Below are 16941 nucleotides of genomic sequence, written 5' to 3'. Positions count from 1 at the left end.
GAACAAGTTAAAAATACATAGTATATAAAAAAGGAATATAAAATGTAACATAAAAATATCACAAACAAGAACACATATACAATACACAAGGAAATAATTTATAAGAAAGCCACGGTAAGCAGTTCAGTGCATGTTCTGCAATGATTCATAATATATATTCTTCTGTACAGTAAAAGCAATGTTGCAGTAGATATTTTTTATAACTTTTTCCAAACTATAACAGCTTAGCTGTTTAATATTTTATTGTAAAATATTGTAATAATTATAATTAGGGCAATTTGTATCTTGAAGACATAATCTACAGCGATTTGTTTGTAAGTAGTTTAAGTTGCGAGAACAGTGAACGTGAACATCAGACAGCTTTATTAATGGGTCCTGTTTTCTGTGAATTTCAGTTAGAACTTGAAATATCAATAGAGTATGTAGTGGCATAATTTTGAATTTAATAAAAAAAGATCGGCAATGTTCTAGATAACTAATTTCTCCTAAAATCCTGATAGCTTTCTTTTGCATTATGAAAATTTGAAGTGCATTTGTTGAATTGCCCCATATGATTAATCCATAGTTTAGGTGTTAGTGAAATAAAGAAAAATATGTAATTTAGAATGTTTTAAGGTTGATAACCCTTGCTAGTTGGCGAATAACAAATAATGAAATTGATAGCTTTTTCTTTAGTTGTGAGATATAAGCTGACCAGTTCAGTCGATTATTTATGGTTATTCCCAATAGTTCAATAGTTTGTTATCTGGATCATTATGTAAATTACTTGCAGATATAACCAAGTTTTGCATTTATCAGACCTAGCTTTTAGTTTGTTTGCAGCAAATCATGTACTAGATTTAGTAGAAACTTCCTCAAATAGGTAGTAGAAAGACATTTTTAAATCATTATTATTTTTTTATGATATAACATATTATGTCGTACCATCTGCGAATTGTACGGATTTGTACGGAGATATGAATTTAGGCAAATCTTTAACATACATATTAAACAAAAGAGGTCCTAAGCCCTAACCTTGTGGGACTCCATGTTTTACGGGTAGAAAATCGGAGAGATGACCTTTAAATACTACCGCCTGGTGTCTGCCACAACGGTAATAAGTTTTAAGTTTAAAAGAGATACCTCTGATTCCATAGTAATGTAGTTTGTGGAGCAAAATGTCGTGTGTCTCTTCGACAAGTCGCAAAGAGAAATTGCTATGCGATTGCCGCGTTCAAGCCTCTGAACCACCTCGCTCACATTATATACTGCGTTCGCAGTAGAACGAGCCCTTCTGAATCCATTTTGTGAGTTGCAAAAATAATTTATTGGACTCAAAATAGGAATATAGTTATTGTTTGATAACTTTTTCGATCACTTTCTTAAAAGTAGACTAGCAGATTAATTCAATGGGGTTAGGTTGGCGTATAAACCTGTCTACCTTTATTTCTTTGGCGATTTCTACGAGGACTTTTGCTAGATCACATCTACGCTTTATTTCTTCCTGCAGTGACTCTGTGTTTGTGATCAAGGATTTTTAATCGCTCTTCTTATACTATGTTTCACATATATTTTAAACAATTGTGGAGACAATATATATCCTTGTTTGACATCTTAGGGAAGTGGACATATATATGCCCTAATGGTCAAGTAAAAAACCAAATAGACTTGGCACTTTTAACAAGAAAGTCTATTATACATTACCTGACAGTCCTTGACCATTTCACAACTCGTGGTGACCATAGATTAGTTAAAGCGAAGGGTAGCATTAATGAAAAATTAGAAAACAAATTAAAAAGGAAAAAATTAAAAACATAAATTAACATACTAAGAATGAATTCGTAACTAAAGTAATTGACGACATCAATAATATTTTAAAAGAAACTTTACTGATATCCGAAAAAGAAGTGGCACCAATGAGAAAGAAGAAAACAGCGATGGATCTCGCTAGAAACAAGAACATTAATGGAAGAACTAAGAACACTTGATTAACAAAACAAGAGGCTGACAATAGAATATTTGAAGATAAACAAAGCTCTCAAGAAAAAGATAAAAAGGATAAATAAAAACAAAGAAAAAGACCAAGTAGAAAATATAATTTTACAAAACAAAAATATGAAGTTCTTACGACCTTCTTCTTCCTCCTCCTCAGCTTTTCCCTTTTCATAGGTCCCTGTTTCTTACTCTTCGTTGCCACTTATTTCTGTCCATCGGGTCTTCGTCCCCTAAACTTTCTCTTTAAAGTCCTTTGCCACACAGTCTTTCCATCTTCTTCTCGGTTTTTCTCTACCAGTCTTTGTTCTTGCATCTTTTTTGAGACCGTAGTCACCCTGGCTTTTTCCCCAATCAAGTCGTTTCTGACCCTGTCCCTTCTAGTCTTACCCAACATCCACCGTAACATTTTCATTTCAGCTATCTTCATGTTCTTTTCCTGGATCTTCTTTATAGGCCACACTTTACCGTCGTATACCAACGCAGGTCTCACCGCACTTTTGTACAGGTATTTTTCGCTTCCAGTTAAACCAACCAGCCTGTCTGCTGTGGGCATTTCTCGATCTAGTATTCCATTTTTCGTTATTTAGGAACCAAGATATTTAAATTCTTCTACTCGTCGTAGCTTTTTTCCAAGCAATTTTACTTCCTTAACCATTCCTCTTTCTCTTAATCACATGAATATACTTCGTTTTCGACCTACTAACCTTATGTCCTCCCTCTTCAATGTTCCTTTTCCAACACTCCAACTTCTCCTCCAACATTTCTTTGTTCTCCTCTACTAACACGATATCACCAGCAAAGAGAATTGACTAAGGAGCCCCCCCTTACTTTCTCTGTTAGTACATCCATAAGAAGATCGAACTCAGTGAAGAGCCTTGATGCAAACCAATCGTCACTGGAAAACTTTCAGTCAATTCGACAGCAGTCCTTACTTTGGTGTACTCTACCTCATACATATCCTAGACGAGCCTTACGTACTTCTCACAAACCCATTTCTCTTTCATACATCTCCATAGCTCTTGTCTAGGAACTATATCGTACTCCTCAAGATCTATAAATATCAAATGTAGCTCTCTTTTCTTCTCGCTGTATTTCTCTATCAACTATCATAACGCAAACAAGTCTCAACATCCGTTGTCCTTTTTGGCATAAACCCAAACTGTTTTTCTCATATCGATATCTCTCTTCTTAAACTTCGTTTACCGGATTACTCGTACCTAAGGATTACACTGTCCAGCTATCGAGACGTTAGAAAAGAACTAAGAGATAAAGTAACTTATATGGTTAAGTAATAACCTAAATGACGTAACTGACAGATTAACTGTGAGATGAAATTAAGTATCTATATGGTCAGTGTAAAACCAATAATGGCGTACCTACGCATCAGAAACAAGACCTGAGACAACAAAAACACAGAGACTGCTGAAAACAGCAAAAATGAGAATACTTGGAAGAAGAATAATGTACAGGGTACAAACGAGTGGACACTAAATAAAAAATGTATATAACAATCATATCAGTAGAATGGCGGACACAAGAATTGTGAAAATACCAAGGGACAAACCACCAAGTGGTGAAAATCTTCCATAGTGGCAACAACCTGCCAATGAACAAGCAAAATTGCTTATAGAAAGAAGAAAGAAGAAGGACTTCATGGGTCTCCTCTACTTTAAATCGAGACTACTTGGTGTGTCTAAATGATACTCAGGACACAGTGATCTAGCTGAGTACGATTTTTTCCACGTCGTAGTACAAAAAGTTTGTTAAGAGTCGTGCCTTTCTCCCTTCGAGTTTGGATTTAATAAACACAACACTTTTTTTAGTTCGTCGATGGCTCCTTTTAATACTGTATGTCTAAATGCTACCGCAAACTATTAGACAGGAAGATTAAGGCATTTATGCAGTCTACTATGTAATACACCCATATTCTATAAAGTGAATTATAGAAATTTGTTTTAATAAATATTCTTGTGTTAATCATTTTTGGTGAGATGAAATCATATTTTTCAAGGAGAGCGCAGAATTACTGGGTAATATTAATTTTATAATGTTGTAGAGAACGGGTGAACGCGTTTAGTATGAAAAGTCATTGTGGGTGGCTCGAAACTAGTTTCCCTAGTAAGACAATATTGTGAAATATGCATGAGGTTTCTGATAGGTCCTTTTCTCATTAACTTAACTAATAACCATCCCAAAGGTGTCTTGACTACTGATTACATTTTACAGAGTGGACAATGCACTTACATTTCATATCTCCGTACAAATCCGTACAATTCGCAGATGATACGACATAAGTTATATCCGGAAAAAATAATGATGATTTAAAAATGTCTTACGAGTAAGTTTCTACCAAATCTAGCACACGATTTGCTGCAAACAAACTGAAAACGCAATAAAACTTAAAACATGGTTATATCTGCAAGTAATTTACATAATGATCCAGATAATAAAGAGACTGTTAAACTATTGGGAATAACCATAGATAGTCGACTGAACTGGTAAGTTCATATCTCACAACTAAAGAAAAAGCTATCGAGATCATTATTTGTTAATCGCCAACTAGCAAGGTTTGTCAACTTTGAAACATTAAAAATGACATATTTTTCTTTATTTCGCTCACACCTAAACTGTGGATTAATCATATGCTACATACTAGATTGATATTTCAAGTTCTGACTAAAATTCAGAGAAAACGGGCCCATTTGATAAAGTTGTCTGATGTTCACGTACATAGTTCTCGAAACTTTCACTACTTACAAACAAATCGCTGTAGATTGTGCCTTTAAGATAAAAATTGCCCTAACTTTAACTATTACAATATTTTACCAAAAAATATTATACAGCTATTATAAGCTACTACTATAAGCTACTTTATAAGTTGTAATAGTTTAGAAAAAGTTATAAAAAATATCTACTGCAACATCGCTTTTACTGCAAAGTAAGAATATTTCAATTATTTTCTGGTAATATGTGTTCTTATTTGTGATGTTTTTAAGTTACGTCTTATATTCCTTATTTATATACTATGCATTTTTGCCTTGCTACCAGGGGCGTAGCTACCGACGTATCAGCCGTATCAATTACAGGGGCCCCTGACATACAGGGGCCCTCGGTAAACAGGGGCACCTGTACCGCATAGTTTGCCAGAGCTTCGAAAAATTGAAAAAGATCACACCGAAAATCAAAATAACAGTGAAGAATTTCTTAATATCTCTTCGTCAGATCGAGGAAATTTTGATAGCAGCCTTACCGAATACGGACAAAAAATGATTTTTAAATTGGTTCCATTTAAATCACAATGGCGGTTTCCAAAGGATCCACAAACAAAGCGGGCTTTTTCAATTTATTATTATTTGTACTTAAATGTGGCTAGAATAAAAATTTAAGGCCATAGCTGTGTTCTTCTAATATTTTGAACAAACCATATTGTCATTTCTTTTGGATATTAGCAGACTGTCAAAGCAAATTATACCGTTCGGCTTGGGCTTAAGGGGGTTTCTGTTAGAAGCAATTTCACAAAATGTATATCTGATTACAAATACTCACAGCTCTTACAATAATTGGTTACAATCTAATACCACTGATATTTTGCTACAAACTCAAGTTATGACAAACCTACTGTAGTTTTTCCATACGCGTCAATAGTAAACAATGAGTAAGTACCCAAAGAAATGAAATGAAATGAAAATAATGCTATGACAGAATATGGAATTGAATTATCTAAATGTAGAGGGCAGGGTTACGAAAAAACAAACCTTATGTCGGGTGCATATGAAGGATTGCAAGCACTTATAAAAAAACATTAGCCAAATGCAGATTACATTCATTGTGCGGCACATGCATTAAATTTAATTTTAATTGATGCTCTGAAACGCGGTTCTTTAGTGTCAATTTTTTTGATAATTTGGACAAAGTACAAATATGTACAAATATGGTGTAGGTTATATAATTATTCGCCAATAGTATAAAACGCTGGTCAATGTTAAGTAACGATAAATCGGAGCAGTATAAAATTACTCTACATAAAATTATTCTTACATACAAAGAAAGTATGTCCTACTAGATGGTCTTCAAGGTACGAAGCTTTATCGGCTATAAAAAAATGATTTACTAATACAGTAGACTCGCGATTATCCTAGTGCCGATTAACCGAGCCTCTTGATTAACCGACGTAGTAATTGAAAAGAACAAAACAAATTAACTGCTAAAAAAAAGCTTGGATAAGGGTGAGTCAGTAAAGAAGGTTGCTGCTGACCTAGGTGTTGGAGAAGTGACTGAGGAAAATTGGAGACGTAAACGAAAAAATATTGAACAATGGATTAATAAAAGTATGAGTGGTGGAAGTAATTTGTTGCGGAAAACTTTGAAGAAATGAGAACACCAACAGACTTCTGAAGCCTTATTTTTATGGTTTTATTTAACAAACGGTTTAAGGATGGCGAGGAAAATTTTACTGCAAGTGATGGTTGGTTCGACAGATGGAAGAAGAGATATGGCATCCGACAACTGAACATTTCGGGTGAAAAACTTTCGGCTGATTCATCTGGAATTGAGCCGTTTAATTTAAAATTGAGAAATCTCATTTTAGAGCATGGTTTCACGTCATACAAAATCTTTAATTATGACGAAACGGGTCTCAATTTCAGAATGCTTAGAACCAAAACACTGACAGCCCAAAAGAAGATACAAAAAAGTCAAAGAACGAGTAACTCTTTTGATGTGTAGCCACTCTTCTGAATCCTTAAAATTAAAACCTCTACCTATTGGAAAATCGAAGAATCCAAGGGCTTTTAAAAATATTCAAGTAAACTGCCTACCCACCATGTACAGGAATCAACGTAGTGCGTGGATGGATTGCCAAATTTTTAAAGATTGGTTTTTTGAAGAGTTCGTTTGTGTGGTTGAGGCCTACTTAACAAAAAAAACCTACCAAGAAAAGCTATTCTTCTTTTGGACAACGCACCACCTCATCCAGATGCAAGTTCTTTGGCTAGTGGTGACATGACATTAAAGCTGTTTCCTTGCCACCAATTGTCACATCTCTTATTCAACCTCTAGGTCAAGGAGTTTTAGAGGCTATGAAACGGAACTATCGTCGAAGGCTTCTCCAAGTATTGTTGATTTGGTTGGACGAGGGAATGACTGTGACAGCATCCCTTAAAAAGATCACTGTTAAGGATGTGTCTTACTGGATAGCTTCAGCGTGGGATGATGTGAGAGTAACAACTTTGCAAAAATCATGGCGAAAGCTTTTTCAAATTGAAGCGAAAAGTGATGGAAAAGTTAACAATAACTGGATTGCTGAAATAGTAGACCTCGCTCATCATTTACCAACGGAACTGCAGATAATTGATGAAGACGTCAACGAATGGATTATGCAAGACCAGCAAATGGAACTGATTGATGATAAAATCCCCGACATGGTTATCAACCCACACAATGTTACTGAGGATAACACAGATAAGATAATCGAGAAAATATCTCACTGCGAAGGATTGAAGGCGATTGAAGCTGCCCTCGCCTACATTGAGCAACAGGAAGGGTCAACCCCTACCGATGTTCTTCATCTTCAGCGTTGGCGCAACATCGCAGCGTCAAAACGAGGCCAAGTTGACACAGAAATCTATCAAAAACTTTTTTAAAACATAAAGATGATCCAGTACGTAAATGTTTTCCTATCTATATATTTTAATTATGTACTCTGTATACAGATTTACATACTTCAATTGTACATAATCAACTACTTACATACGTCATAACTATTGAATTTTTCATTTATTTTAAGCAAATACCCGATCTCCGCATTATCCGAGTTTTTTGGTATCCGGGGTAGGCGTTTCCCAATTAGCTCGGATAATCGCGAGTCTACTGTAATGAAAACTTTCTATGAAATGAATACCCCTACGCCACTGCTTGCTACAAACAATATTTGTATTTGAAAAGTAGTTATATAAACAAATTATTCAAATAATTCATCTGCTAATAACCTAATATTATAAGTTTTTTTGAAAACTACATATTTCCACATTGTTGAAATATTAAATACAAAAAAATACGTAATTCTACTTGCAATCATTGTGATTTATTTTCAAAGCTTACTTGTTACAAGAAAGTGGTCCAGACCAATACTGATTTCGCACATTTTAAAATAAAGATAGACTTTTTTAACAGATGTTTTCTAGAATATTCTATATATTAAACAAACTAGATTAAAGATAAGAATATTGCGTGGGTAATGCTAAAGCATATATTTAAGTATTTTGTATAAATAAAATCCAAACTTTTTAACTAAACATGAAACAAACTAAATTGAAGATAAAAGTATTACTTGCATAATGCTAAAGCATATATATAGTTCGAATAACTACAATAATTCGTCTACTACAATTACTGTAACAGTAGTATAATACAAGCAAAAAGTATGAATATCATTACTATTAAAACATTACTAAAAAGTCTACCTGAACAGCTTTATGTTCAAAAACAAAAAATAGTGAATTCGAAAAAGTCTATCGATTTAAAAATTTTATGCAGCTTATTAAAACAAAAAGGTCATGGTATTGATATGACGTTAGTGGAAAATTTTCTAAAAACAAAAACCACTGAAGACAACAAAAGGGAAAATGACAAAGTGAGGCAAGTAATTTTCAAATGTTTAAAAGTTATATTTCAACAAACCAATCAAGACGAGAGGTTCCATCATTTCCAAGAACTTGTACAAATCATCTATCATGGTGTAACTCAAAAATTGATAAAATTAAAACAAGTAGAATTATTATTAACTGAAGAAGAATATAACAAGATTATAAGGTACTCCATTCCTTTCGTAAAATTAGAAATAATATTAGAAATGTTCGAAACAAAGGAGAGAAGTCTAAATTACTCTAAAGATGTGATAGTGTTGATTGAAGAGTTGGTTGAGTATTTGAAACAACCGTTTCTTTTACGAGAAGAAGTCTATGAAATCACCAAAAATACATTACCAGATAATAATTACAAACTTACAGGATATCGTTTAGAATCAGCAGTGGACTGTGGTGGTTATTTAAGTGATTATGCTAAACTAGAAATCTCAATCGATAAAAAATGTATCTATAGGTATTTTATTAAACTTCTACCGAAGGAACCAAATGATCTTCATGAAGTTCTCACCAAGCATTCATTCCACAAAGAGCTTTTATTTTACAAACTGTTCGTCTCAACGTTAAAACAACTCGGTGCAGTGCATTTGGACTTCTTGGCTGAATGTTATATGGTGGGTGAAGACTTTATAGTATTAAAAGATCTTGGCTTTGAAGGATATTCTTCCATTGACAAAGTTACTTGTGAGTATAGTCATTTATTATTCGTTATTAGACAGCTGGCAAAAATGCATTCATTGTCTATAATTTTTGAAGAAACATTGAGCAAAACACTCGGCGAAAAGGTAGAAATAGACCAATACTTTCCAGGTGTTGTTATTGAGAGTCAGTTTCTTCCACATGAGTTAACCGAAGCACACATTCAGCATGCTGCGTGTGTTTTGAAGAGATATCCACATTTAGTTAATACTTCCTTAGAAGAACTTAAAAAAAAGGCAGTTAAAAAGCTCAATGAAATCTACGAGGTTGTAAAAAAATCTGGAAAGTACAGGAACGTTATAACACATGGTGATTTATGGATGAATAACCTCTTTTACAAATCCGACACCAATAACCAGCTAGAACACTGTGTTCTTCTAGATTTCCAGTTGATAAGGTATGCTCCACAAGCTTTAGATATACTAATGCTATTACATATAAATAGTACAAAAGAAGTTAGAGAAAAACACATGCAAGATCTTCTTCATGTCTACTACTCCGATCTTAGGTCTATTTTGCACAATTTTGATATCGATCTAGAAAAAATAACTCCTTTTGATGACCTGGTGCAAAGTGTCCACGACTTAAAATTGTTTGGAGTATTTGTAGGCACCTTCATGAACAATTTTGTAAGTTTACCTAAAGAAAAGTTCCACGAAATTTTAAAGGACCCCAAAATTAATTTCTGGTTTAACCATATAGAGAGAGAAGAAGTGATTCAATCACTTTGGGATGATGTAGATCCGCTGTGGAAGAAAAAAATTGAAGAAAATGTTGAAGATCTGGTTGAACTATGTGGGAATATATAAAATATTATGTACTTACTTTAATAAAGATTTATTTTGATAGCAAAATTTAATTTACTATAGACCATGATAACTGAGGATAAAATTGTTATGTTTTACGTTGATATGTCTTATGTTTCTTTAGAATTAATACAACAATCAAAAACTCTTTATAGATCAATAAGTTAGTAAAATATAATTTGTCGTCATAACTGTATAAATGGGTTTGGCAGTTGAAATGTGTAGTAGCTAAAGTTGATTAACAGTTGAAATGTGTACTATGAGATAATATAAAAAGATTTTCATCTAGGAATTCATTACTTTTTTACTGAAAATATTTTTTAATAAACAATCAAAGCGCCAAACTCATTATGTTGCTCATAACTTAAAAACTTGTCTATTTACAGATGTGACGTAAAGAGAAAACCTTTTCAGAATAAAAAATACACAAAATAAGATGTGCTAAATTACTATTTTAATGGGAATAAGCCACAATTGAAGTTTAAAATAAGTTTATTGACGTTTCAATTTCTACTTCGAAAATCGATATCAAAATACAAACATTAATAAAATAAACAAATTTTATTTTTTGTTGCTTAGTGAAAAATTCTAATAATTTAATTTTATCTGACTCATTTATATTGACAATTCAGCACAACGAATATTTCTGACTTGCGTTCCTGGGGCGACTTAATTCTAAGATAGTTCATTCGATTACATGAAATCAACTTTAACTTGAAAATATCCTTAAAAAAAATCATAGCATGTGATTCGTCTTTAAAAAGACAACTACATGCTATGATGACCGTAAAATTCTCCTGTTAGTGATTCCATAGTAAATCATGGGGAAAAAAACCTCATAATACTATCCCGACATGGTAAGTATTTGATCGTGCATTTAGTTTACCTTCAATAAACACCAAATTCCGATTTTATATGTCTGTTATTTACAAAACATTAATGATGTATCCTCGATATGTTACTGACTTACTAATAATGGTATATTCCTTTTATTAACTTCCTCTTTTAATATGGGTAACCAGATCCTACTGAATTCTGACGAGGAATTTGTGACACAATTGGTCTCATTTAGCATAATTAGAGCCGCTGCTATGATTTTTCTGTTTTTATCATCTGTTTCTTTTACTTGAATCGTTCTATTTAACCCTATGTTCATTTTCCCAGCGTGTTTACATATTTGAGATCTATCAAATTCTCTATTTTTATTTTAAGATGATTGATGTTCACTTATTCTTACATTTAATGGAATTAATGTTTCACCTGTTTTGAATATTATTAATAACTTTTTTATTATTTATTAAAATTTGTTTAAATGTCTGCACTAAGAGTCTTATTAGACAAGAAAATAAAGCACTAATAAAGATTAAACCCACCAATTTTCCGCAGTAAGATGAATCGCTATTATAATTTTTGCATTTGATTCAGGAAAGTGTCAGGATACTTTATGAAAATTTATGATGGTAAAATAAAACTTGCATTTTGTGCATAATAAAACTGCATTTTCGAAGTGCATAGAAAATAAAAATTTGTATCTCGAAAAATATCGGCAGGAATAAGTTAAATTTTGTTACAAGGGGGTTTTTCAGGTCGCTAAACACGAATATGATTACAACGATGTTCTTTGAGGTACCCAGGGTGGACCTCATCTCCGGAAGTTTCATGTTAATTTCATTCTACAACAGACGACAGTCATTACTCGGGGGGTTTTTGAGGTCTTTAAATACGAATATGATAACCAGGATCGTCCTCCTACCTGGGATCCGAAGTGAATCTCGTCTCCTGAAGTATTTTAATTTCATTCTAAATAGTCTACAGTCACTACTCGGGGTGTTTTGGAGGTCGTTAAACATGAATATGATAACGAAGATGATCCTTAAGCTACCTGCTGCCCAACGCGGAACTCGTCTCCAGGACTTTTATGTTAATTTCATTATAAATCAGTCGAGAGTCATTACTCCAGTTCTCGAGGTTGCCGAATGAAAATCTGATAATGACAAAGGTCGTCGAGCTACTTGCTTCTGGATCTGCGTAAGGATCTGTTGATCTGTTGATCCTGAAGTATTATTTCACAAAATATGCGTTGTCAAAGAAAAACAAAGACGAAGAAGTGACACATTATTTAAAATGAAAATTATCACCTTTCCCTCAAGCTTATTTCCACACATTTGGAATGCTAAAAAATACCAAATCAGATTTATATCTACTTATTATTTCGAAAATCTTCCATTAATGTACGTTATTCTGTATGGATCTATTTCGTTATAGATGAAGCAAATTGTGAGCTCCGATCCGAATGATAGGATGTTACGTTTTTTCTGTCTTGCTGTATGGCTGTGAAAGTTGTGAAAATAAACTTTGAAACAGAAAAACAATAATAAGAGAAATCATAAGATTTCCTACCTTGCAAAACTAAATTCAAATCTTAACCACTGTGCTTTCTACAACTTACATGTGCAAACATATTGATGAAACCATGATGAACGACAGGTGGAATGCATATTTTAGATTTGCCGACTAATTCATCAATCTGTTTACTTGCAAGTTGTAGAAAGCACAGTGGTAAAGATGTGAATTCAGTTTCGCAAGGTAGGAAATCTTACAGGTTTAAGTGTGAGATCTGGATTATACAATCTAGTTAAAATATTATATATGTCATATTTCATCAGTTGATTTCCTAGAGTAGTGTCAGTTGGTATCTTTGGTCAATGTTTAGTTACATAGAATTTTGAAATGAATCACATCTACATGAATGTGACTTCTTATCCAAGCTGTCGTATGTCACATGTCACCTAAACATTTCCGTTAATACCGGGAGCCATTCTCTCTCCTGTTGCCGACCAGAATGTAGCTTCGACTTTTAAATAATTTTAAACTGTTTGTCCTTTTTTAGTGTAGTGTTATGTTCAACTTTTTGTTTAGTTTTATATGTATGGCATTCTGCAATTGTTGGATAGCCCAAAATTTACGAAGTTAGTCTAAAACGTTAATCACAAAAAAAACTTTTTATCATCCATTAACTTCGAGTTTTTATCGAGGTTAATCAATTTCTTCATTAAAAAAAAAACGTTTTTTGGCTTATTTGAGATGCCCATGAAGGTGCTCTAGGGAGCGAAAGTACTTGGGCAAGATTTGATTAATAAAACTGTGCTCGATATCTGGCTTTAATTTTCAAAGTTTATATTTTTATTTATCCATTTTTTGATCCCCATTTCCTTTGTCAAATTTTCGTTTTCTTCGATTGCTTCTTTCATTTGTTTTTTAAATTTACTATTCTTTTTTAAAAAAATTGTACCTTATGGTCGATCACAGTTTTTTATTGTACAGTATTGTACCTTTATTGTTATTTTTATTGTCATTTTTGTTAATTATTTCATTGACTCCATAATTTTTCCTTGTTTTCTACTGCAATTATTTTTGTATTATCTTACACGGACTTATCTGATGTTATATTTTAATATTTTTTACTCCTATTAAATATTTCATTTAACTTTTCTGAATTTTTTCTTTTACCGTCTTTGTATTTTAATGTTTATTAGTTTATTTATGTGCTTTTTGCAAGTCCGGTGCTGTAGTCCGTTTGTTTTGTTATCGGCACCGTGGTAGGACGCCAGATCTGAACTTCTCGGAGGTCAAAATCATTGTCACCCGCTAATTAATTATTCTATCTATGTTATTAATAGTTATCTAAATATTTTAGCTTAATATAAAAATGTTTGGATATTTGGAATCCTTCGTGCATTTATTTAGCGTATGGCATTTCGACACATTTATGAAGTTACAATAAACAATAAACAATTACTATTTTATTCGAGAATATTGACGTTTCAATTTTCACTTCTGAAATCGTTCTCAAAATACCAATTTTTATTTTGAGATTTAGTAGTTTTTAATAAAAATCTGGCAATATTTTATACATTATTTAATTTTCATTTAAAATTTTAGTTTAAACCAATCTAATATTCTTTCCAATTTAAAACATTTAAATTGCAGAGTCTATTTTAATATTTTTTTGTATGTTTTTCGTTTTTCCTAGTAGAGCCTATCGTAGGTGATGGCTATAATTTTACACTCTGTACTCTCTGTAATTTATCAAGGAAAATCCACTGTTTAGTTTACATTAGATAAAAAACAATCTGCGTTTTAAGTTTTTGCAAAATGAATTCAGTAGACACAAAGATTATATTCAAGGCCAGACTTAAAATAAAAATTATTTTTAGTATCAGATTTTTTTCAATTGGACTCTTTGGATAAGTATTTAAAAATTAGGAAAAAAGAGGCAGGTAAATAAATTCATGACGAATTACTTACTCTCTTAAAGCAACTAGTGAAGAGTAGTAATGTTTGGATAGGATATTATTGAATTTGAACCAGGAAACAAGGTCATTTTCAGTACCCGTCTAACGTTGCCAAACAAAAACTAAAAAATATTTCGAATTTTATACGATTATATGAGGAACTTATATCAAAGAATTTTTAGAAAACTGGAGCAGGATATAAGTAAGCAAGATTCAGTTTGGCTTCAAAAATGCAATGGGTACAATAGAGGTATTGCCCTTAATATGTTGGCGTAAAGACGTATGGATGTTAACCAACCTGTTTATATCTGATTACTTGATTACAACAAGGCATTTGACAAAGTCCTACATAATAGCCTCCTACAGCTACTTCAAGACAAAAATTTGGATATGAAAGGTATTAGAATGATATCAAACACTTAATTTTATCAAGTTGCATCTATAAAGATTGACAACGCACTATCAGAAGAAATAGAAAGGGGTGAGGCAGGGATGCATACTTTTTCCGCTGCTCTTTAAACTAGAATTTGCAGGAATAAAGAATTGCAGGTTCTGATGAATAAGATTGTAGATAGTAGTGAAGATTCTGGAGTTTAAATATCAAAAATACGAAATTTCTGACCATTGTAAAGACACAACAACCAGAGAAGTTGGTTTAGGGACAAACTCATTCAAAAGGTATACAGATATATACTTACTTGGGAACAATTGTAACCGAAAACAACGATTGTGCACATAAGATCAAATCATGTATAGGAAGTGCCCGATTAACGTTCAGTAATTTGAGAAAAGTAGTTTGCAGCAATGACATGAGTCTGCAACTTTAAGTACAGTATGAATACCAGTGGCGCACCCAGAATTTGTCTTAGGGGGGGGTTTTGAAATTTTTTTATCCTACCTCTATTTTGAGTCCCTAAAATTTAGGTTTTAGTTTAATTTAAAGTACTAAAGATAGCGGTGCCAAACCGCTATGCATTCAGGTATTTATTATCCTGGCTACCAACTAAAACCACCCTCCCTTACTTGTGCGCAGTTGACTGTCGCACGTACCGTACTCCGAAAGTGGGGTGGCCACTGTAAGGCTGACGACATTTTTGGAACACTCCCTTCTCTTATCTCGATCTTATCTATTGTTCTGAAGCTATTTTCTTGTGGCATTTTAAAGTACCTAATTACTATTTTAATATGAATAAGCCACAATTGAAGGTTAAAATAAGGTTATTGACGTTTGAAATAAATCCAACTTGTAAATACAATACATTTTGGAGATGGCTATCGCCGTATTCCCGTTCTCCTCCGCCAATCCTCCCAGTTCAAGGCATGCTCCTTCTCCAAACCTCTCGATTCCATTGCTCTTCTAATTCCTTCATTCCATGATCGTCGAGATCTACCTCTTTTTCTTCTTCCAGGGGTCTTCCATTTGTGAAGTTTTTGGGGCCAACGTTCATCAGGCATTCTCAATAGATGTCCAAACCATTTTGAACCTCTTCTTTCTATTCTGTCAATGACCGTCTCTGTAGCATTCATGTTATTTCTTATAGATTCGTTGGTCTTCCTTTCCTGCCTTGATGTTCTAGCACTTCTTCTTAAATAATCCATTTCAACTGCCAATAATCTTCTCTTCAGGTCTGCATTAATTGTCTATACTTCAGAGCCATAACAAAGAACTGATTCAATTATGGTTTGCCCTATTCTTTTTTTGTTCCTTTTGAAAATGTTGTGATCCCACCATAAGGAGTTCAGACATCCTACAATTTTACGTCCCTGATTAATTCGTGTTTAATTTCAGTTTCTCCCAAGCCGTTCTTAGCAATGAGTAGACTTAAATATTTAAATTTTTCCACTTGTTTGATTTCCACATCTTCGTCTATCAACACTTCAAACCTTGCATCTGAATTGATAACTAAGTAAATATTCTGTTTTCTTCATGCTGACTTGTAACCTCCATTTTAAATATTCTCTCTATATATGCTTTATCATAAGTTCTAGATCATAAGAAAATTGAGCTAGGATGACTTGGTCATCCGCAAAGTTCAGGGAGAACAGTACGTCATTTCCTATGGGGATTCCCATTCCCTGGCAGCGGTCTTTCCAATTTTGGAGGGCTGCGTCAATATATAAATTAATCAGTAAGGGTGACATACTGCATCCTAGTTTTAGTCCTTTAGTTACTTTTATTGGCTCTGATAGTCTATGTCTGATTTTTAGGTAAGTAGTGTTATCCCAGTATACTTCTGTGATTATTCCTAAAAGGTATGGACTAATGTCGAGTTGTTGTTAAGCTTGCCACAATTTAAGTCTTGGAACTGTATCATACGCCTTTTCTAGGTCGATAAAGGCTAGATGTCTTTTTTCTATTAATTGTTGAAGTATAAACAAGTTATCAGTGCAAGATCAAAAATAAAAAATTCAAACGTCAATAAACTTATTTTAACTTTCAATTGCGACTTATTTCCATTAAAATAGTAATTAGATCTTATCTCTGTCGTTAGCTCAGTTGGTGTTTCTCTTCTACTTCTTTCTTTT

The 16941-nt window shown here is 33.1% G+C and overlaps 2 protein-coding genes across 12 annotated transcripts in view; both read left to right on the top strand.

Annotated features, from left to right (window-relative positions):
- Positions 1 to 16941, top strand: part of LOC140446660 (uncharacterized) — a 710626-nt gene that overhangs the window by 445809 nt on the left and 247876 nt on the right. The window lies entirely within an intron of this gene.
- LOC140446713 (uncharacterized) lies at positions 8349 to 10202 on the top strand. The gene has a single exon (XM_072539311.1). It carries the CDS (start codon positions 8396 to 8398, stop codon positions 10121 to 10123), a length of 1728 nt encoding a protein of 575 aa, XP_072395412.1. The 5' UTR covers positions 8349 to 8395; the 3' UTR covers positions 10124 to 10202.

The sequence above is a fragment of the Diabrotica undecimpunctata genome, chromosome 1 (assembly GCF_040954645.1).
Source record: "Diabrotica undecimpunctata isolate CICGRU chromosome 1, icDiaUnde3, whole genome shotgun sequence".
Taxonomy (NCBI): domain Eukaryota; kingdom Metazoa; phylum Arthropoda; class Insecta; order Coleoptera; family Chrysomelidae; genus Diabrotica; species Diabrotica undecimpunctata.
Note: the sequence above shows the minus strand (reverse complement) of the source record. Positions and strands in the feature narration are given on the sequence as shown.